General features: G+C 38.9%; 1 protein-coding gene across 1 annotated transcript in view; it reads right to left on the minus strand.

Annotated features, from left to right (window-relative positions):
• The window catches only part of RAPGEF5 (Rap guanine nucleotide exchange factor 5), a 229,878-nt gene that overhangs the window by 100,061 nt on the left and 106,331 nt on the right, over window positions 1-23,486 (minus strand). Inside the window, exons 8-9 of the mRNA XM_038557080.1 lie at window positions 14,317-14,390; window positions 3,155-3,280 (exon numbers count right to left, since the gene is read on the minus strand). Of these exons, the coding sequence (XP_038413008.1) occupies window positions 3,155-3,280; window positions 14,317-14,390 (200 nt within the window). The remainder of the gene's footprint in view (window positions 1-3,154; window positions 3,281-14,316; window positions 14,391-23,486) is intronic.

Here is a 23,486-nt window from a genome sequence, read left to right on the forward strand (position 1 = left end):
ATGCCCCTTCTTCTAGTAATATAATTAGATTAAGACTAGGAAATATGCCTACAAGAGAAGTCATTTCTTCAAAGACTCAATGACCAAATTTTAATCCACTATCACAATGTTTAGACAAAAATAACCCATTTCCATCCCCTTCTTAAAGTTCTCACATAATTTTTGACACTTAGTAACGAGTGTTGGCTAATTTTGCCTACAGCTTGTTAATATAAAATAAGAAAACCAAGGGCTTCCTGAGAAACCTGTGGTAATTATACATTTGAATGTTTTTCTTTCAGAATACCTTGGCAAAAGCACAGAATGAAGTGCTTCTCTAATTGCTGCATTTATAATCATGGCATTGGTCAGTTTGAGAAAATATTAGAAATGCCTACTCACAATGCTCTAAGCTCCTTCTATTTGTAACAAGGTGTACCAGCAACAAAAGCTTTTTTCTTTTTCTATTCAGTAATACTTTAAAGTAGCTTTCTCATTTTGGCACATATGTATTTAAAGGGATGTGATATTCTAGAACTGGAGAAGCAATGTAGTTTAGTAAACAAATAAACAAACAACTCTATGGGTAACTTGGATTCTAACTCAAATTTTACTATTGTCTCCTTAAATAACTTTGGCCCAGGAATGGCAGATGAGGTAGATGAAGCATCTTAAAATTGTAAAAGAAAGGAAATCTGTATGTAACTCCAGGGTTTGGTCATTATTGTTACTGTTATTACAAGAAGAAACTGCAGGCCTGGGTTTACATTAGGTAAACTGTAGCTTCCTCTCTACATCCTGCGTGTTATAACTGAGTTCTCATGAGCCAGAGCAGACAACTGCCATTGAAAAGAGAGCAAGGGAAGGAAAAATGCCAACACTGTACCACCTCATGAATATGGTGAACTCCGTATATAAGCAAAGGTGGAGCTACATCAAATGCCCAAGACATAAATGGGTCAGATAATCTACCAGACGGTTTGTGTTCCTCACATGTTATTGCAAAAAATGTAAGCATCTAGCATCAAACAACCCATAGAGTGGAGCACTGTATCAGTATCAGCCTGGAGAGCTCATTAGTTGAACTGCTGTCATCCTGCAGGAGGAACATGGCAGGATGGCTGAGATTATATTCTAATGAAGAATATTACTAAGGAAGAAAGATCTTGAATATTCACCTCTCCTTACTCTAAGCTTTCAAAGGAAAACTATGCAGCAAAGGCCATAATTCCAACATTTATATATCATCTTTCTTCTCAGGAGCATAAGTACTATCAGAGCTGGTAATGCATTTATATTATGATATTCATGCAAGAAGTAACAAACCTTGTTCTATTTTACAATCTTAAAATGAAGGGTTAAACCTTCCTTTTAGATAAACACAGAGAATAGGTAGCAATAGTAGACAACCATCAGCAAAGTTGTTAATCCTCTACTATTAAATTTCTGTCTCATGTTAGAAGTCTTTACAGTGACCAGCACTGAGTTCTGATTTCTAGCATATATTTGGAGGGCGTGATAGTCTCATTAGCTCTAACTATAATATTCTGGACTGAACTAAATACAAGGCAAAGGCAACACTGGTATCTTTTTAAATGAGCCTCAAGTTGTTTGTGGCATAAGGCTAATGATTTCTAGTCTTGGTGAAGCTACCCTATTATCTGTTTGGCTCTAAAAGATCTTGCCCTACCCTTAGGCTGTCACCGGTTCACTGAATTGAATATGCAATTCATTGCAAAATATATCATTCATTTTAAGGACCAAAAGGAAAGAAAAATGCCCATGGTTAAATTATGATGTGTTTTCATATCAAATCATATCATCAATCATTAAGCCTTACCTTGATTTCAGAGATACTAAAATGTGGGGGGAAATGTGAATTTTGAAATCAATAAAATGTGGTATATGAAAACTGTTGTTCTTCTTCTTAAAATGAATCAAAAGGAGCACCGTTTTGAGAAACTTAAGTCACATACTAGGAAACTTAAATATTCTAAGGACATGACAGAGATTAAGAGTCAGTCTTTGATACAGTCAACCTTTGGGGTGCTTTTAACACTTTAAACAAGTCCCTGGACTTTTCAATAGTACCTAGTGAAGTGAGGGCCCGTAAGATGTCCGCTCTCGCTTAAAGTCAATGATCACCCCTGAAATAGCTCAGTTACAGGGCTTTGAAACTGCTTGATAATTCTCCCTCTTGGGACACCAACTGTTATCATCTGATGTTGCACTGTTAGAGACGTGTTATGTTAAACTAATCAGCCCACCACCCTTGAGAACATCTCCCCTCCCTTTCTGCTCAGTAAAACCCTGGCAATTTGTATTGAGCCTTAGAGCAGAGAAAGCATGAAGCAATTTTTTCCCTTTGGAAACGGTTGGACATAGAATCCCAAGGAAAAATTAAACTCAGAGGAAGACATGTTTATAAGCACTGAAGAGTTTTCCCCTTTGAGCAACCGTGGATAGCTGAGTACGGAGAGCGCAGTCTTACAAACAACAACAAAGTCAATGGACAACAATGTGTAGCAGAAGAAAGTGGTGCATTGTCGTCCCAGCGTGAGGGCAGCATTCTCAGTTCCAAGGCTCAATGTGAATAACTGCTTTCAGGAGAACCGAGCAGAGCAGCCCTTTCCTCCAGTTTAACTACATGCAGACAATATAACTTTTGTTGGAACACAAACATTCATAAGATACTGGGAAAACTCCCTTCTGACTCTCCCACTTGGTGAAAGCATCTATTATCTGTTATTCTGCTCTTACCTATTTCTACTGAGTCAGGATACATTCATTCGGTAACTAGAGCCACGCCATACTCAACATAAAAGTACATCAGAATGTTCTTTCAAAATTCCTATTCCACAAACTATCTGATAGGGTGAAATTCCCAAAGTTGAACTTGAAAGCCATCAAATCAAAATCACAGAGATGCATTCATAGTTGCTTACATGTATTCTTCTATTTCTACAGGATTTATTGAGAAGAATTCTTGTATAAATCCAGTGTTATAAATGGCTGGCTTAGAGTTATGAGCAGCTGTCATTTTTACTAAGGAGGATACTTTTGGGGGGAAAAACACAAAACAAGAATTTAAAATATTTTTTCCTTCAACCACACAACCAGGCAAGAACATTTCCCACCCCTTCAAACCTGCATCCCCAAGAGAAAAAGGGCTTACGTGTTCAGATTTCTCCTGTTCTTTTTTGTCTGCCTGTAGAAACTGACAGTTTTCTCTTGCCAGCTTCTGGACCAGTTCGATTCGTCCAATGTCATCTCTCTCCTGCAGTTTGCACATCACTCCCGCCTTCAAAGTTGGAGAAAAAGCGAAGATATACTTAAATCCACAGTCCCAGGACATGACACCACTGAAAAATTCCCCTTACGATAAGCTCATCTTCTCTGTTGCCTGGATTAAAGCATTTTGGTAAAATATTTTGCCTTTCCAAAACTCAAGTTGTATTATTTTAACCTAGGAATGCCACGCCAAAGGTCTTAAAGTTGAGATCATGTATCAGTCTACTTTAAGAGAGCGAAGGGCAGAGCAAACTAAATCATCTGCTACTGAAGTGTGCTCCTGATATGCCACTATTTGTTCCTGACAGCCTGTTTCCTGTTACATAAGCAAAGCCTCACAAGAGGTTAAAAACTCATGGGAAAGTTAGCCAGGAACCACTTTGACAAAAAGGGTGAAATGATAGAGAGTACTAAAAATAACAGTACATAGTTCCTAATTCTTTTACTCCACCAGATTATTCCATGTACAAATACATAGTTAACAAGAAGATCACAAGATCTTTTTTTTTTTTTTTTTACAACTGGAAAGTTACTACAGGGCATTATTAGCAAAATGTCTCCAATGTTGCATGAAATACTGTAAAAAAGTTTATTAAAAATAAACTGTAAAAAAGAAAGCTTAAAATGTCATCAGGGATTTGAAATGATCCATAAAGCATCACATTTTTTATTATGCCAAAGTACCTAAGCAACAATAATATGAAGCAACAGAATCTAGGACTTCGATTAGAAAAGAAGCTGTTCATTATAACACAAATTATGAACTGTTTCTGCTCAAATTCTTTTAAAAATGGTTCATACTGACATATCAGGACATGATCTAATGAGATTCCTTGACAGTAGCAGTCAAATCATGGAATCTTTGTTTTATGCCATGCAACTTACAGGATTTGAATGGACTTAGCAAAAGGAGGGACCAGCAAATGATGCTCAGCTTCATGATCTTAATGGTGTGTGCCAAAGATATCCATTTTGTTGAGTGGGCATCAACAAAATGGGATCATCTGTGCAAAACAAGGACTATCTCTCATTCCCATGGGCAAGAATAGCTCCTTATCTAGCAGCTTTTGCAACAATTAGGAAAAAAACAAAAAATTCTTCAAGTGGCCCAAATCATAGATTCCCAGGAGATAGCAAGTGGAATTCCTCCACCAAAGTCAGATATTTATTTTTAAAACATCCCTCACAAGTGATCCTCCAGTTCATCTCCAGGGTTTCTTGCACAGGGATCTCAGTTTATCTTAAGACAGCCTGTGCACTGTTGGAGAGCCACAGTTACTAGGAAGTCCTTTACCATACTAAATAAAACTCTGAAATCTTTCAACTTCAACCCAATGAGTACTAGTCTTGCCTTTTATTTTAAAAACAAACTTACTTACTTACTTACTTACTTACTTACTTACTTATTTATTTATTTATTTATTTATTTATTTATTTATTTATTTATTTATTTATTTATTTTAGAAAGAAAGGGAGAGGAAGAGAGAAACCACAAGCAGATGCCCTGTTAGTTAGTTAGTTAGTTAGTTATTTATTTATTTATTTATTTATTTATTTATTTATTTATTTATTTATTTATTTATTTTAGAAAGAAAGGGAGAGGAAGAGAGAATCCACAAGCAGATGCCCTGTTAAACACAGAGCCTGATGCAGGGCTTGATACCAAGACTCTGAGATTACAACCTGAGCCAAAATCAATAGTTGGATGCTTAACCAACTGAGCCACCCAGGCACCTTTTTAAAGTGCCTTAGTTTTGCCTTTTAAAGCAACTGAAACTTTGTCTATTTCTTCCCAATATGATAATCTTTCAAACATTTAAATACCAATATTTATTATATTCTCCTTTTAATATTGCCCATATATGCCCTCCCAGCTCCCTATTTTATTCATTCATTCATTTACTCACTTATTCAACAGATGTTATTTGAGCAACAAACATAAGCTAGGAGCTATAGGTTCTAGGGTTAGAGTACTGAACAACAACAAAAACAACTGACATGTCATAAAACTTACATTCACTAGGGAATGTGGATTATATAACATAGGTATATCAGGTGATAATATATGATAGGAAGGAAAATAAAGCAGGGCAAGGGGGAGAAATGTTTGGAGGTGTTATCAAGATAGGCATGTCAGGGAAGGACTCTTCAGGAAAATGAGATTTGAATGAAGATTTAAAGGAAGTGATGAAGAGTGTGTCAGGCAGAGAAACAGAAGTGCAAGGGCACTGAGGCTTGGGTGTGACCGGCATATCCAAGGAAGAATAAAGAGACCTTCATGGCTGAAGCAGAGTTGGTAAGGAGGAGACTAGTAGACTACCAGAGATGTGATGTGGGACCAGATCACGTCATGTCCTCACAGGCTGCATGAGGTGTTTGGATTCTTTTTCTGAACAAGATGGAAATCTTTTAGGAGATTTTAAATGTAGGACTGGTATCACGTGGCTTACATTTTAAGAAGATCGTTCTGTCTTCTGGGTTGAGAAAACATTGGGTGGGGAGAAGCACCTGAAACCAGAAGATCCATAAGGAGACTAGTCTTCAGAGAAGAAAAGTCTTAGAACTTGTGGTCGTGGGGGAGATGGGGAGAAGTGGTTAGAATTTGAATACTTTGAAAAAAAAAAAAGAATCTGAATATTTTCGAATGGTAGAGCAACTGATTTTTGTCTTCAAAGTATTTAGCGTGAACAATTGAAAGGGTAGGGTTGTCACTTACTGAGATTAGGAAGACTAGGGAAGAAGGTCTGGGAAGGAATATGCCTATTAGGAATCTAAATGGTGTTCCTGGGTTGGCCATTTGAAGGCTCAGAGGAGAAGTCTAGGTGGTGATAGGAACCTGGGACACATCAGTGAGGATGGTATTTAAAACCAGAGAAATAAAAGAGGTTACCAATGGAGTGATGTAAACAAAGAGAAGAAATCCAGTAACTGAGTCCCCTGTTTGGATATTGGAAAGACAACAAGTAGTCAGAAAAGGGGGCTTAGAAGGAGTGACTCTGGGAGGAGAACCTGGTGAGTACTGAAGAAGGAGTTTCAAGGAGGAGGGAGAGAAAAACTATATTAAATGTTGCTGAATTTTCGAGTAAGATGGGTTTGAAATGATGGATGTTGAATTTGACAGAAGTAATTGGTGACTTTGATGATCTTTTTTTTTTTTTTTAATAGCAAAAAAGTGGTAAGGGGAAAACCATATTAGCCTGGGGTTCAACAGAGAATGAGCAACGACTCTTCTGAGGAGTTTTGTTACAAGCAATAAGACATTAGTTAAAGAATGATGTTGAAAAAAGTTTTGTTTACTTGTTTATGGTAAGGGATATTCCAGTAGACTTATATTTATTAGAAATCGCCCAGCACAGAGGGAAACCTGATGATGCAGGAAGGAGAGGGGGCATTTTTAGGAGTAATGTCCTTCAAGTGCAAAGAGAGCATAAAGATCTACTCTCAGAAAAAGGACTGAATATTTCACTCACTGTAATAGGAAGGTAGGTGAAATACAGGGGTATATACATAGGTAGGCTGGCACATCTGGTGGTGGGAAAATGTGGAAATTCTTTTTTTAAAAAGATTTATCTGGGCAGCCCTGATGGCCCAGCGGTTGAGCGCCGCCTTCAGCCTGGGGTGTGATTCTGGGGACCTGGGATCAAGTCCCACATCAGGCTCCCTGCATGGAGCCTGCTTCTCTCTCTGCCTGTGTCTCTGCCTCTCTCTCTGTGTGTCTGTCATGAATAAATAAATAAAATCTTTTAAAAAAATTTATCTGACAGAAAGTATACACACACAAGAGCAAGGTAGGGGAGGGGCAGAGGGAGAGAATCTCAAGCAGACTCCCAGCATAACAGGGAGCCAGACACAGGGCTCTATCCCAAGACCCTGAGGTCATGACCTGAGCTGAAATCAAGAGTTGGATGCTTAACTGACTGAGCCACCCAGGTGCTCCTGGAAATTCTTTTCTGAATGCTTTCTATTTTCCAAATAAATCAAATTATTAGCTGAGAGTAGGAAATGTGAGAAGATGTTGTGGAGGTATAAGAAAAGAAGGCATATGGTGGTCATTTCAGTTGTAAGGGGTGGCCAATTTTTTTTAAAGGCCAGAGTGTCAATATTCCAGGCTTAGTGGGTAACGTGGTCTCTCGTCCAACTACCCAACTCTGCAGTTTTAGTGCAAAAGGAGAAGATTCAATAGGTAAGTGAAAGAGCACAGCTGTGATCCAATAACACTTTACTTACAAAAACAGGGAGTAGGCTAAGGTTTGCCCCCTCCTGACTCAGGAGGAAAGAGGACAAGGGAAGTAGAATAAGATTGTCAAGCATTACTAAGGGTCCACTTGATTTTATTTTTAGATTTTTTCACCATACTAGCCATCCTCCTTGGAGCATATTTCTGTTTGTCAGGATTTTAATGGAGCCCATAACCTTATATAACACTAATTACATGCTCTGATCTTGAAGAGGCACTTTTAATCAATACAAAGAGGGTACAAGAAGATCAGTGGTGTTAAATGTCCTCCTTTAAACTAAGAAGACAAGGAAACTTTGTGGGGGAATTCCTATATACAAATGATTAACATCCTTTAAAAGCTTTGACACTTAACAAATTTCTGTTATCTAAAAAATTCAATGAAGTCGGCCAGCTAGAATTTCTTCTCTTTCCATCCATGTCATCCTGACAGTGTGTAACATGTTGTCCTGCTAGCAGAGAGAGGAGGCTCATGACCCTGCAACCTTAGGACCTGCCCTGGCGTTGTTTATTCCGCAGTGTGATGGATTAGTCCTAAACTCTCTCTGCTCCCCCGTGCACCCTGTATGATAGAGGGTGTGTGTGGGATTGGGGCCAAGGACAGAGGACACACAGAAGAAAGCGTCTTGGAAATAAACAGGCACATCAGACTGAGCCTGTTACTTCGCACCAGCAGAGGTTCCAGAGTTAACTGGGCTAAGCTCGCATGTGTTCTCATTTGGAGACGGTCTTTCCTTTGTATATATGGGAGACAGATCCATATACCTTCCTTTATATATATTCTTTTAAAAATTTATTTATTTATTTTTGAGAAACAGAGAGAGTGTGTGTACATGAGTGGGGAGAGGGGCTGAAGGAGAGAAAGAGAGAGAATCTCAAGCAGACTCCACACTTGACACAGGGCTCAATCTCACCACCTGAGATCACGATCCGTGCCAAAATCAAGAATCTGATGCTCAACCCCACCGAGCCACTCAGGCACCCCATCACATTCATTCTTCTAAAACAACTGGTAATATCATCAGCAATAAAAGAATGGGACTGAGTAGTGAAAACTTAAGATGTCTTAACTATTTTTTTGGTTTCTGTGGGAATATGAATTTTTAAGCAATTCTAAACATTCATTATTATCATATGCTTAGGATTCTAAATATAGACTCTTCTTTAATAAGGAAATACATTTTTATTAGAAACGTACTTGAGTGCACAAATTATGTATTTTATTTTATTTATTTATTTTAAAGATTTTATTTATTTATTCATGAGACAGAGAGAGAGAGAAAGAGAGAGAGAGAGAGAGAGAGAGGCAGAGACACGGGCAGAGGGAGAAGCAGGCTCCATGCAGGGAGCCTGACGTGGGACTCGATCTTGGGTCTCCAGGATCACGCCCTGGGCTGAAAGCAGTGCTAAACCACTAAGCCACCAGGATCTGCCCCAAACTAGGTATTTTAAACACAAAATGCTATTACTTTTAAAAATGGGTTTTGGAGTAACTTAATTATTCCATATTTATAATTTAAACATCTTCTAATTACAAAAGGAGTATTACTGTCCTGATTTTCTGGTTTCTGCATAATTTCTAGATGCATTTTTATAAGATAATCAATTCTACAGCACTCCTTACTTAACAACTATCAAAAAAGGCTTTCGAGGAGGGTAATGAATGCTTCTTCATTCCCTGGAGAAGTTGAAGCCCAGGAAGATACCCATACATCCTAGATAGTTTATAAGACAGTCCTCTATGGAAGCATCACACTAAGCCAGATGTTCTCTGGGGGTCCCTTTCACAGCTCTGTAATTTAGTGATTTAATTCAAGAAACCCATGAATTTATTAATATATTTTGAGAGATTTGTTAGGGCAGGAGAAGCAAGTAACAGCCCTTGATCTAGACTTTCGCATTCTTGAACTACTTAGTTTGTCTACATGAAATTAATTATAAACAGTTTACCTAACACTGCTAAGCCAGAAGAAAAAAATAAAAGATTAATCTGGAACCATCAGAAGAGTTATTTAAGAGCCTTATTTCAAGGTATGCTTTGAAAAAAAAAATCTCTGTAAAGTATAATTAATTATACTTATACTTTATTATAAATATAAGTATTATACTCAAATACTGAAAATACTGATTTTCAGTATTTGAGAAGAGAAATGTTATGAATGTAAATTAATTCTGTTTCCTTTCTAAGCAGAGTCATAAAAATGTTGGGTCCATCCTTTTAGCGGTAAAATGGTGCTTGACCAGGATTCCCTTAGGAAAGGCAACAAGGATGATATATGATAACTTTCATGACAAAAGGTGAAAGAGCACAGTTTATGTATAAAAACACTGTCTGTGTTATCTTCACTTTAAAAATCACTTTCTCTAAAACACTTAGATAAAACATCATGCAAAAGAGAAGGAAAACCAGGATGAAAGAGCCCACTTTTCAAGTAAGCACTTTTTCAAGAACAGAATGCTACTTAATACAAATTCAGGGTATTTGGATAAATCCTTATTCATTACGACCTAAGAGAGTCATTTCTTTAACAATTTCACACAGAAATTCATAAAGTAATTTTTTTTGCTACTTTAAACAGAAAGCTCAAATGACTAATGGGTTGGGAAGACACATTACATAACTTAACGGTATGCACCTATTTTCTAAACAACAAATATTAAGAATCTCTTCCAGGAAAATTCAGAAGATAATTCACACTAAATAATAATAATAATAGTGTATGATATTAATAATACATAATATGCAATACATTAAAATATAGGATATATTAATGTAATATATAATGGACTATATCATATGTGAATTATATAATCATAATATTTATAATAGAATATATTAAATATAATAATAAATTATAAATGGATAAATAATAATGGCACTATTTTATTTTGTAGGGCAGCAATTATTCATTTCTCAAATTTCTTCAGGGAAAGAAAAAAAAACTATGAAAAATTTTTTCCTAGTTGGGCTAGAAAAATATACATTTTCCTTGGGAGAATGGGCCACACAGCACCCAAGGTGAAAAGTACACATAATGGGGAGCGTGAGGCATTTACTAATCCCCAAGGCATCGACTAGTACATGCCTCAGACACCATGCTGGGGCATCACAGAGCCTCAGAGATCCATCCTGTGACTCCTGGCCCCTCAGTGTACATTTGAGGCAGCAAGTTTAAGGAGATTCACTTCTCTGATCCTCCTCCTTTCTGGAATTACATGAGTTAAGGCATCATTTTGGTTGGACAGACCCATCCTACACAAATATTGCATAAAATTACATCCAGCCAAGAGTACAGTAGCGAGGATGGTGGGAGAGGGAAGGAGGCAGAAGCCATAGTTCTATGGAATTTCTAACTGTTGTTTTCCTCAAAATTTTCTTAATCTATTATACTTACATAATTCTCTCTTCTGATAAAACTAAAAAATACATTGCCATATACTTAAATAGCAAATGAAGTAAAAGATTCACTTATTCATATACTTGATTCCTTGAACTTTCAGACTACAGTAGGGAGGACATCAATATATTGTCTTGTTTGGACCTGAAATTATAGCTCAGGTCTGTAAACATTACTGATCACACTGCTAAGTTGGGCAGCAAAGTTGACAAATAATAAAGAAGGGAAAAAAAGCAAATTCTAATCAATTCCAATGTAAAGGATTTAAAATGATCATATTTTCTATGATCACTATCATAGCCTTAACAAAATTTATTTGAAAGAGAGAGAGCTGAGAAGCATAGAGGGAGAGGGAGAAAGAATCCTAAGCAGACTCCATGCTGAGTGCAGAGCCTGATACAGGGCTTGATCCCATGATCCTAAGATAATCATCTGAGCTGAAATCAAGAACTGGACCCTCAACTGACTGAGCCACCCAGGTGCCCCCAAATTCCATATATTTTGATAAAAATTCTTTAATCCTTCAGTCCTATATAGAATGATGAAGAGAGTCTAGAATGTTTATGTATGTAAAAATACCATAATGGTAGACAGAGAGTAATATTACAACTGAGCCATGTTAGATGCCTTAAATATTCAAACCAAAAAAGGAATGCGATAGAAGATCATGATCATGATAATAGTTCATAGAGGCTAACTTCTTTGAGTACTTACTATGTGCTGGGTGCTGTTTTCTTTCATATATATTCTCCCCATTTTACAGATGTTAGAAAATCAGTTTAGTATAGGCATTAAAAGCCAGGATGTCAGGGCAGCCTGGGTGGCTCAGAGGTTTAGCGCTGCCTTTAGCCCCGGGCCTGATCCTGGAGATCTGGGATCTAGTTCCATGTTGGGCTCCCAGCGTGGGGCCTGCTTCTCCCTCTGCCTGTGTCTCTGCCTCTCTCTCTCTGTCTTTCATGAATAAATATAATATTAAAAAAAAAAAGCCAGGATGTCAGAGCCAGACTTACCAGTTTGTCTGTAAAATGGTGGTAAATACAGGGTTTTTTGTGGAGTTAAGAGCTTAGGCGAGTGCCTACTGCATCCAAAGTGCTGCCCAAGTGAACTCTCAGTACTATTAAGGAAAAGGGCTAGGAGGCCAGGGAAGAATAAGTTGCCCCAGAGCCAGGAGGAGAGCCCCAGCTGCCTGGCCCTCGATACCACATGTGAACTAACATTTATTGAATCATAATGAAAATGCAGGCATTTTCTGCATTGCTTCATTCCAACTTCAAGACAACTTTGTAAGATCTCTATTCTACAGAGATGAAAACCAAACATGCTGGTCACTTGCACAGACTTTACATGCAAGGACACTATGGTGACAAAGACAGTGATGCTACCCTGCAGGAACTCACAGGTTTAGACGCTTAAGGAGCTTGTGTAAAGGCATGAAGGACTGTTTGCTTCACTCCACCCACATGGCACTGCATTGAAACAGGGAGTTTCTCAAGCAGAAAAGATATTTTTAGTGAGAAAAGGAAGAAAGAAGCTAACATATGAGGAGAGAATTAGTTGTGGGGCAGGTGAGAAATGTGTGTATGAGACCCAGTCTCTCCACCTTAAGCCTTCACATACCCAGTTTTCAATAGCCTAAGGGCATTTCCCCATAGTGATAGATTTCATCATGGATGAGGGAGGCATGAGAAACCAATTTCTACTTGCTTAAAATATGCTCTGAAGATTGCAATAATGTAAAATACCAGTGATCATGGGGGGTTGTGCTCAATCAATTATATGTATATACACCAAACGTCAACTTAATAAATTTTAGTGTCGGGATCCCTGGGTGGCGCAGCGGTTTAGCGCCTGCCTTTGGCCCAGGGCGCGATCCTGGAGACCCGGGATCGAATCCCACGTCGGGCTCCTGGTGCATGGAGCCTGCTTCTCCCTCTGCCTGTGTCTCTGCCTCTCTCTCTCTCTCTCTGTGTGACTGTCATAAATAAATAAAAAATATTAAAAAAAAAATTTAAAAAAAAATAAAAAAAAAATAAATTTTAGTGTCAATGTATACACCCATGTGTACACACATATGTTTCTAATTCTGATAGTAAAATTCTCAAAGTTTTCTTTGAGCTCACCCTACAGGACTTGATCTACTGAGAATGCTACCCAGAACATTTGGAAAGATGGACCTGCAGAATCGAATGGATAAAACTGGTGCTTGTACTGTGGCAGCAGGTCAGGCTTTCTTAGATGTGTCAGATGAGGTGACAGATGAGGTAACAGCTACTTTCCTTCCTCCATGGCCTTGGCCTATAACCCACAATTATGTCTCCAGCAAACTTAACTCTTGCCTTTCAAACCTAAAAAGAATCTGTTCCTGATCTAATTATCGATTCACTAGTTTCGTTTGGTTTCATGATTTTGACCCTCTGTAGCTCCTATAGATGTATACTATGGCACAGTTGGAAAAAAAAAACAAAACAAAATCTTGAAAAGCCAGGTCTGTATATCCTAAGATACAGAAATAGAATTGCATTAAAACAGACGTTGGCCCAGAGGATAAATTCAAAACAAAAAAAAATAATTTATCTTTAGAAGTATCTGTCTAATAATTCAATGATTTAAGAAATCTTAGAGAGAGTGTAGAACATACCATGTTAGGGATTCTTGCCCACGTTTGTTTGAAAACTTGATATGCAATTTCAGTACAAACAAATGATAATTGCAGCATTTTCAGTATTACCACAGTAAAACAACTCCCAATAATTCCTTCTATCAATTTATTGAAATGATACAGCCTGTGCCATCTTGACTGAAAAAGCTAATGTAATTATGACCAGAATCAACAGATTTAGAACTTGAAAGGAAGTGCAATGGGTCAGACAAGCCAAGAATCTTTACATGCTGTGATTTATATCGAGTTAGCATTTGATAGCACTAGGGTATCTGAAGTTGTTAGGCCACAATATTTGGAGGTAAGATGCTGCTAGAAGCATATCCATGCTGTTAGTTAGATACTAGGTGTTGGCACAGAATCTTGGGCAGGTGAGGCATCACACTCATCTGTCTGGCTGAACCCCAGCTGCCACGCTGTCAGCCAGCTGATTCCTCTGCGGTCTCCAGGGGGGTGGTCTCCTCTAAGGTGGTCTCTCTTGGTTCTGCACTTACTTTCCTTACTCTCTCTGGGAAGTGGAGAATGTCTGCCTATCTGTCCCTTTCTCATGAATCAAACTATAATTAAAATTTAGGGCTCTTCTTGTCAAATGCCTCTTTATCAAAAATAAGTACTTTATTCCCAGTAATTCCACTCTTTACAGAACACGGAAAGCCAAACCTGTATCATCTGCCAACACCTGCATTATGTCACCACTCTCAATACAGAAGACAAGTAAGTGTAGTGAGAGACGGGCACAGAACTGATCATACCTGAGAATCTGGAACTCCTCCAGCTTCTGACACAATTACGCGTTTGTCACTGTTTTCTTCATCTTGTTCAATTGCTTTAAACAAAGAAAAGAAAAAGAATCTTAAAAAATGGAGCATCATAAGAAAACAGTTTTAGATCATTTTCTTTCAGGTAGTAATTTGGCAGGAAAAAGCAATGTTAGGGAGATTCACAAAATATAAATATCAGCACAATTTTTTATTATTTGGATGAAAGTTTACACTGGGCACTTTTCATGTGCATTAACTTGTTTATTAAATCAATGGCAGTGGAAAAGTTTGCTTTCATTTCTTCTCTCCACCTAAATCCATCCTGATATCAGCATGTCAGTACGCTTTAGCCAGAGGCAGCTGGGGTGTAGCTGAAAGCTTCTATCAAGTTTATCTGAGAACATTTTTTTTTTTTAAACAACGTGGGGGTTTTTGGCTGGTAGTTTATGGTGGCCTAAAACAGAAAGCATAATATTGTCTATTTAGACTGCTCAGTGTATTGTTACCATAAAATTCTGGACTGTGGAATCATGTATCTATCTCTTATCCCATATTTTCCCCAGCATCTCCCTATCCAAGTCCTTGTCACCCTTTCTGTGCTGGTGCAATCATCTCTAACACAGAGCTCTTAATTCTACCCTCTCCCTAATACAATCCAGCTGGGGCACAACTGCTGAAATAATCAGTCTCAAAAAACAAAACAAATGCCACACGTTGGCCCATGTAACGCTTATCTTATCAAGTATGAATTCTCTGTTCATCATTGAAGGTCTTCCTTGAATTCTCTAGCTTCCTCCTAATCTCCAACTCCATGCTGACATTCAATACAACCCTGACCCAAGCAGAGTGATTTGATTATTTTCCTCTGTGTACAGTTTGCTCTTTCACTTTAAAAATATTTATTGAGTGCTGGCTATGGGCCTGGCACTGAGGCTACTCCTAGAACAAGGCAAGCGAGCCCTGATTTCATGAAGTATACACCCTTGCTGGGAAGAGAGCCGATGAACAGCAACTCCTGCTACTACAACTAACAATAACAATCATAATAATTATAATAATTAAAAAATAAGATGGCATTAAAGGTCATAATAAATGGGGAGATGACAGAAAATAAACTGGGGGTGTCCCTAGAGAAATCATAATTGGGCTGGGCCCACAAGGTGGAGATGGAGCCACCCATGACAGGTGAGAGGGACAGGAGACAAACCTAGAGAGAACACAGACTACTCAGGGAATTCAGATTTTAGTCTAAGAATGTGGGAAACCACTAAGGAATTTTAAATTGGGAATCACATGATTTGATGTATATTTTCAAGAGTTCTTTTTGGCTTCTTTGGGGAGAATAGACTCAAGAGAAGTAAGAAAGGAAACAAGGAGACCAGTTAGGTGACTGTTACTGGCATCTCGAATAGAATTAACAATGACTTAGGCTACTGAGGTGGCGATGAGCTGAAGAAACGTGGAGGGCTTGAGCTAAATTTTTAGCTAAAATGGTGGGACACCTGGGTAGCTTAGTGGTTGAGCATCTGCGTTTGGCTCAAGGCGTGATCTCACGGTCCCGGGATCAAGTCCCACATCAGGCTCCCTGCATGGAGCCTGCTTCTGCCTCTCTCCTTCTCTCGAATGAATGAATGAATGAATGAATGAATGAATGAATAAATAAATAAATAAATAAATAAATAATAAATAAATAAATAAATAAATAGGACACCACTTGCCAGTGCACTGAATACGGTTGGGTAGTTGGAGAAGATGAGAATAAGAAGCAATCAAGGATGGCTCCAATGTAGAATAAGCTATTCCTTGTATCTGCCATGCCATTTTTTCTTTTGCCCTCTCTATCCAAAGCAAGGCAAAAACATTACCTATCTTGCTGACCATGAGCTCATGCCCTGGGTTCAAGTTCACATTGTTTTGTGGACTTTCAAATACTGTGCTCTCTGCTATGTACTTTTTCAAAGTATCATTTCATGTACCTTTGGCTTTTGTATGCCTCCCATGCCTACTGTGCAGGGCTTACCAGGCAGAGAGTGCATATAAAATGCTGTGCACACAGCATAAGCTCTGTAGAAACCACCTAGATGAACAGTTAGTTGCTCCCCGAGTGCCCCAAATGGCACAACTTGACTACATCTATTTACAGAAACTACTTCTTTCATAACTCTTTATGAAAAAAGAGGGGAGGGAAATTCTTCTATTAAACTCCACCAATAACTTGGCTAACTCCTATCATTGAGCATCTAAAGGCAAGACAGGAACAGCGGAAGTGGATAGAAGCCTTTCTTCTATTTTCAGCAAAAAGTTCCATTTATGTTTGTTTAAAGGGGGTCCCCTGTTGCTATGGTTGCCCGATTATGAGGAAACTTAAGAAGAGAAAAAAACACTCATATGCTCTCTGAAAAACTAGAGTCAAGAATGCTAAGAGAAAAATACAGCATAACTGTAAATTCCACTTAGAGATGTATTGGCTGGGGGTGCCTGGGTGGCTCAGTCAGGTAAGCATCCGACTCTTGAGCTCAGAGTTGTGAGCGTAAGCCCTGAATTATGCTCCATGCTAGGCATGGAAACTTTTTTGAAAAAATGCATTGCTGGTGAAGTGAACTCTACTTCACTAACTGAAATAAATCTTTCCTTAATCTATAATAGGGAGCAATTCTGGAGGGCCACTCATGTGGGACAAGTGCACCCACACGTGTGTGAACCCTGTCTTAGCACTTGATGCTTTAATTTGAATTTTGCTCTTTACAGTTTTAGTTTAGATGAAAATGATGAAAATTACATTTTGGAATATTCTCCCAACTAAATTCATGTTTTTGTTTTTATTTTTGAAGGGAAGACATTCACAGCATTTATTCAAGTTAATTAATTTCCTTTAATAATCTGCCATATTGTTGATGTCATCATTAATGTTACTGTCATTACTATTTCTCTTTTGAGAGGACCATGCTTTTAAAAAATCTGGTTTGGATTTCCATGATGTCTAACTCTATGACTAAATATCTCTTTCCTTACCAAAGGGCAACCCTTTCATCACAAATAAATAAATAAATAAATAAATAAATAAATAAATAAATAAATAACACAAAAAAAAAAAAAACAGAAAAACTCAGATTTAGTTGTAGAAAGTGATCTCCAGCAGAAAGAATTCATTGTCCATAACCTTTCCGGGTTGTATTTTACTTGGGGCCTCTTTTTGGGGGGAGGGGGCTGTCTCTCATAGATGTTTGCTTAAAACCGAGAACATGCTCTACTGCAGCACAGAAGGAAAATAAGGTCTAGTCCCTAGAGAACAGGCAGGTGTTCCTCCAGGAAAGGAACCCCAATGGCCCCTAGGTGACAGTCATTCTGCCAAAGTCAGGGGACAGAGTCAGTGACCCTCCTTCCCTGACCAGTCAGTAGTAATAAGGTCTAATCAGGTGAGTGGGGGAGGTAGTAACTAGCTTCCATTTAGAATCTGTAGCTCAGGAATATCTGTTTGAGTAAGCCGGAGCGGAGCTGGACTGAGATTGTTACAGAGTCTGGAGACAAAGTGACTTAAAATAGGCAAGTGCAAAAAAGACACAGGTTTCCTACTGGGGGACCACAGAAGGCAGCACCACCAGCCAGGGGTGGTCCTGTGCTTCTCTCTCAGAAGAGAATATACACTGAGAGGGTTCTGCAGTTTTCCTATAACGGGAATGATCCTGAACAAGTGGAAAGTTCAATCAGAGTTTTGATCAGAAAACATTGATAGAACACTGTGGGCAAGGCAATGGGTCAAGTGCTGAAAAAGAAAATCAAGCTATCTAAGATGTGATTCTGACGAGAAGGGACAATCTAGAAGTGGCCATCAGACCCCTGCACGCCACAGGGTGCTGTGTCCTCAGGGCCGCGTGGAGGGAAGGATGGCTTCTGGCTGGCACCATCAGGGAAGGCATTTCCCAGTCCTCTCCTCCTGGGCCTCAACCTGTCCTCTGTGCCTCTATGTTACTGCTCGGCCTCGCCCATTCCTGGCACTTGTTTATCTTCCTTACCTTTCTTGGTGGTGGGAGAAATGCACATTTGAGAGGTTAAGATCCTGCCTCCCAGGTGCCTAGCATGTGCGGAATTGATGTGTCGTAGAAATGTCCCTTTGCCTTGGTTCAGAAAAGTGGAAAAAATTTGGGGAAAGGAGAGCTAAGATGGGGTGATAGGGGTAAGGTGTTTTAGTCAGAAGGTGGGAGCAAAGTTATACCAATAAGCAGTTTTAGTACAGCTTAAACCAGACGATAGAGCACCAACACTGCCAAGCACCTCAAGAAGGTAGCTGGAATCCCTCTGCCACATAGGTTAGTCTGTAGAATTGGGAAGCTTAAATCCTTTCCCAATTATCTAGTTAAGCTCAACCAGAACATCTGAAAGAATAATGAACAACTAGAGGGTCTTACATTTCTGGAAAGTAGAAAGATCAAGTAAACTCAGCATCTCTCTTGTCCCTGAAAATGTCAAAAGTGCAGAGAAAGCTTTTGGATATCTTCTTTAAGTGTGCTTTTGGCATTTTGGTCTATAAGCAATCAAGATGGAGAGAGACGCTATCCCAAAGAGGAAAGTTTATAGGAACCAGAATAGTTGAGCCGGCCATTTGTGATGCCTTTATATTTGCTCAAAACCATGGTTACAAAGACTCTCCCATGTCAATCAGCCAGGCAAACCAACACCCATTGTGCAGGAGGGTGTGATGACAGTCCAAGTCCTGAGTGAAAAGGCCCAGAGGCCCAAGGCTCTGATAAGGGATACTCTGAGGCCAGAAGACAACCCCAACGGTTAAGTCCTAGAAATTGTGAAGGAGTGAGGATGCAAAGGCAGGACTGTTTGAACAGAAACCATCCTGTCCATGTTTTTGTTTTTAAAACAACATTCTGGCATGTAGGTACTTATTATTTCACATTATACTACAACATAAGATATGCAAGAATGAATAACGATTTCAGAATTGAGAGCTAACACTATTTTTTAAGATTTAGGCATAATTCTTAGTTCACATAAATAGAAACAAAGGAGGTCGGGATTCGCATAAAAGCGTACTTGGGATAAACATTCAGTTCTGTATTTCTAGCTTACCTCCAACCAACAATACTACATTTCTCATGACATCTTTGAAGACCTCGACATTAGTTGCCTAGCATTAAAGTTTGATTCACAGAGCAAGAACTACAAACAAAAGCAAGTTCAGGGATGTGGCAAAGGTAACTTAGCAATCCATCTCAGTCTGCACAATGGAGACTCTCAAGGTTCTGGGAGACTCTTAACTGCAGCACCCTGACGGCAAGAAAAAGAGTGTGGTCTCCTCCAATACATAAATAACATTATTTTCTTGGAAACACTGAAAAAGTATGATTCCAAGAATACATTTTAGCCAGTAGTTCACATATAGTTCTTGGGAACAAAAACGTCCTTATGTGGGACTTCTGAGGATTTACAATCACCCTGGGAAGCCTCATGTATGAAATACACAGTCACCTAAAAAGGAGTGTTCTGGTGACCCCCTGATTATGAAGATTAATGTCAAGGAATACATAAAAAGACAATTTCCCTCTTCATGCCTCCTAGTGGTGTAGCTCATGTGATAGAAGGAGGAGGAAGCAGTTATTTAGATTATTTTAGCTGAATTTTCTTTTATCTGATCAGAGTAAGCGTAGGTTGGGGGGAAAATTTCCTACACAAATATTGATTCTGGGACATTTCCCTCCAGTGGATCACGTACACAGGAATGACAGCTTTTGGGACCAAGGGAGGCTCAGAGCCTCCCTCTCTGCCAACACAAACCATCTCCTTATCTCCCAACACAGAGTTTAAAACCAAGAAAGGCTTTTGAAAATAACTTACACAACAAAAGTCACAAGCACAAGATCTAAAGCATATATTTTGAGCAACAAACATGAGAGTCCACATGAGAACTAAGTGTATCTGTGGACTAATTAGCATGAATTCACCTAAGAGTACTTAGTTTAAATGAATCTATTTGTAAGTTAGCCAAGAGCCATTCAAGATGAACTACCATAGACAGCCTCCGAGATTTTAGGGCTTGCCTTAACATCACTTCTTGTTATCTTCAGAACAGATTTTCTCTCATGACTGACTAGGATGATTGCTAAGAAAATTGTTTTAATAACTCTACTAATATTATTACTTAAACATAAAGAAGCCTGACATCCTTTCAAAACAATGCTTATTTAATTTCTGGTCAATTTTGCAAAGGTAAGAAAGAGCCGCACTCACAGAATATTAAACAGAATGATCATAACACACTAGGTAACGATACTTTAAAGTGTTCTTTACAAACCAAACTCTTTTTTTAATTTACAAACCAACTAAAAATTTTACTACAGATAAAAATTAAGCATTTCAAGTCTCCATGTGAGAAACCAGCAAATACAGTCAAGAAAAAGAGTTCACTGAATACTTGGCAAAAAATTAAAATGAATATAACCTAGCCTCTAGCATTTTTATAGGGAGAAAATTTCCATCAAGTGTCTCTTCTGATGTTCACGCAACCTGAAGATATGGACAGATAAAGTCATACCCACTTTATAGGTTAAAGAATAGAGGTTAAGTGACCTGCACTAGCCCTCCCCTGTACCTGTGGTGGTTCAAGTCTATCAAGGATGGAACGGTACAGTATGGGTCAAAATACACACCAACAAGTCCATTCATGTGGGTCTTGACCAGTATTTCTTTTCTTTTCAAGGTTTTATTTATTTATTTGATAGAGAGAGAGAGAAAGTATGAGTAGGAGAGAGGGGCAGGCAGAGGGAGAGGGAGAAGCAGGCTCCCCGCGAGCAGGGAGCCCGACCTGGGACTCAATCCCAGGACCCTGGGATCATGACTCCAGCCAAAGGCAGATGCTTAACCAACTGAGCCACCCAGGTGCCCCCAGTATGTCTTTTCTAATGAAACAGAACATAATATAAAAGAAAGAGCATAAAATTTAAACATCAGAATGCATCCCCACTAGTAACATTGAGTATTTTTCACCCATGTGGATGAGATATGTACTAGGTCAGACTGTTTTTTGTGTTCAGTGGGCTGTGGACTTTAACATGTTAGGAAAACACTGAGGTGTTTCCAGGCCACAGGAGGCAGAGCGCCATTCCTCATTATCTAAATAACCATCTATTTTTTTGTACCATTCCTGGAGAAAAGCCATAATATTTATTTTAGGAGGCCCCTCAACAAGGCTCCATCCACATTCAGCAAGCAGTACATTCTCTCTGAGGTGGCACGCAAACAAGCTTGCACTGAGAAATGCTGATCGAGTCTATTTATTTTTGGTTACCAATATATAATCACAAATGCTTCAAAATGCTCAAATCTTTTCTATTCTTTAAAAAGTAAGGGAAAAAGCATTTACAGCCTTCACTTCAGCACTGTATTTTTTTTAGTGTTAAAATTTGAAAACTGTTGCTCAGTATTCAAGATATGCCATCAAGATATGCCATATTATAATCTGGCCCATCCAGAGTGCCATTTGAACTTCTCTTTGAAAGCTGACCAATGCCTACTACATCTCTGTCCCAGCTGCCTTTACTCAGTCCCAATTGGTTTAGCCTCTGAGCTGAACTTGAGATTGTTGTTTTAGAACTCTGTGTTCTGGGTCCTTATCATCCTCAAACCCTCTAAAAATGCAAGTTTCCTGCAGGCTCTCTTTTCTCTCTGTCTCTTTCCTCAGGGATCTTATCTGTTCCTATGGTTTTAATTTTCATGCTTATGCAGGTTATTCCCAAATCTGTGTCTCCATCTCTGCCCTCTTCTCTGAGTCCCAGACCATGTCTCCAGTTACACACTGAACATTTTCATTTCACAGACTATCATGTACCTGCTACGGACAAGTTGCTATCACAGTGCAGTGGCATGGCCTCTGTCCCCAGGGTGTGAGGACACAAAGGTCTGAAATCACCAGCATCATGTCCACCAGATTTCACAAGCCTCTTCCTCCTCCTGCAGAATTTTAGCTTGTCATCTCCAGGTGTCTTCATGTTCTTCCTTCCCCTCTACCCTCATGTCAGCCTCTCACTATACCCTGTCACTTCCACCTGTGAAATGTCTTCATCCTCCTTCCTATCTGCCACAGCCAGAGTTCACGACCACACCACCTCTCCTCTGGGCCCTGCCACAGCCTCCCAGCCAGCTTCTCCTCCCATTCATTCTCTCTTCCATACAGTTCCACTTCCAAAAGGCAAGTATGATCACTACCTGCCACCCAAGGCCCTAGATTAAATGAAAAGTCCTTCCTCTTGGCCTAACAAAGCTCTTTTTCTGTACATTTACATTTTGTATCTTGGCGTTTTATAGCTAGCAACATAAACCTCCTTCTTTACTCATCTACACCCTGAGTTCCTCGAGGGGAGAGAGTATGTTTTCCTATTATTTCTACCACATAGTGCTGCTAAGTAATTGTCTATTGAACTGAAGAAAGTAAAAATTGTAAGGTAAATACAAACACTCAATGTCACATCCAGTTTGGGGGAGCAGGTAAGATTATGAAGGAGCCTCAAGGAAAAGGTAGATTCTGATTGGTGGATGAAGGATAAGATGGGAAGTCAAGGCAGAGAGTGTATAAACAGAGGTAAGGTGGAGAAAAGCAAGGGATTTAACATGGGACCAGTGAGTCATCCCAGTGAGTGTTGGGGAATACTAGAAATACTAGAAAACAGGGCCACAAAAGTTACTTGGATTTCTATGTTAGGCTGAGGAGCTGGAGGGCTTTTAGTAGCAAGTAAGGTGATGTGAGCAAAGACACTACCACCACCATTATGCTAAATATATACAACTCTCGAGTTACGATGTTTCAGACACAGGTTCTCCATGTGGGCTGTCCCAGAGAATCTTTCCATATCCCTCTGATGGAGGTACTGGCAAGGCTGGCCTGAGGTATGTGGTCAGTGTGGGTAGGCTAATAATTTAATACCTCTTTATGCCAACATTTGTTAAATACTTATTCAGTACATTTTTAGTAGGGCTAGTGAGAAATTTAGTTTCTATGAATAAAAGAACTTTAAAGAATGTTTATTTAATTTTTTATGTAACAAAACATTTTTAATCGTTTATTAATAAATTCTTCTTCTTGGAATTTAGGATTTGGCTTCTTTTGAATCATGTCATTTGGCAATTTAACTGACATGCTTAATTTTTAATTTTCCACA

This window comes from Canis lupus, chromosome 14 (assembly GCF_011100685.1).
Source record: "Canis lupus familiaris isolate Mischka breed German Shepherd chromosome 14, alternate assembly UU_Cfam_GSD_1.0, whole genome shotgun sequence".
Lineage (NCBI taxonomy): Eukaryota > Metazoa > Chordata > Mammalia > Carnivora > Canidae > Canis > Canis lupus.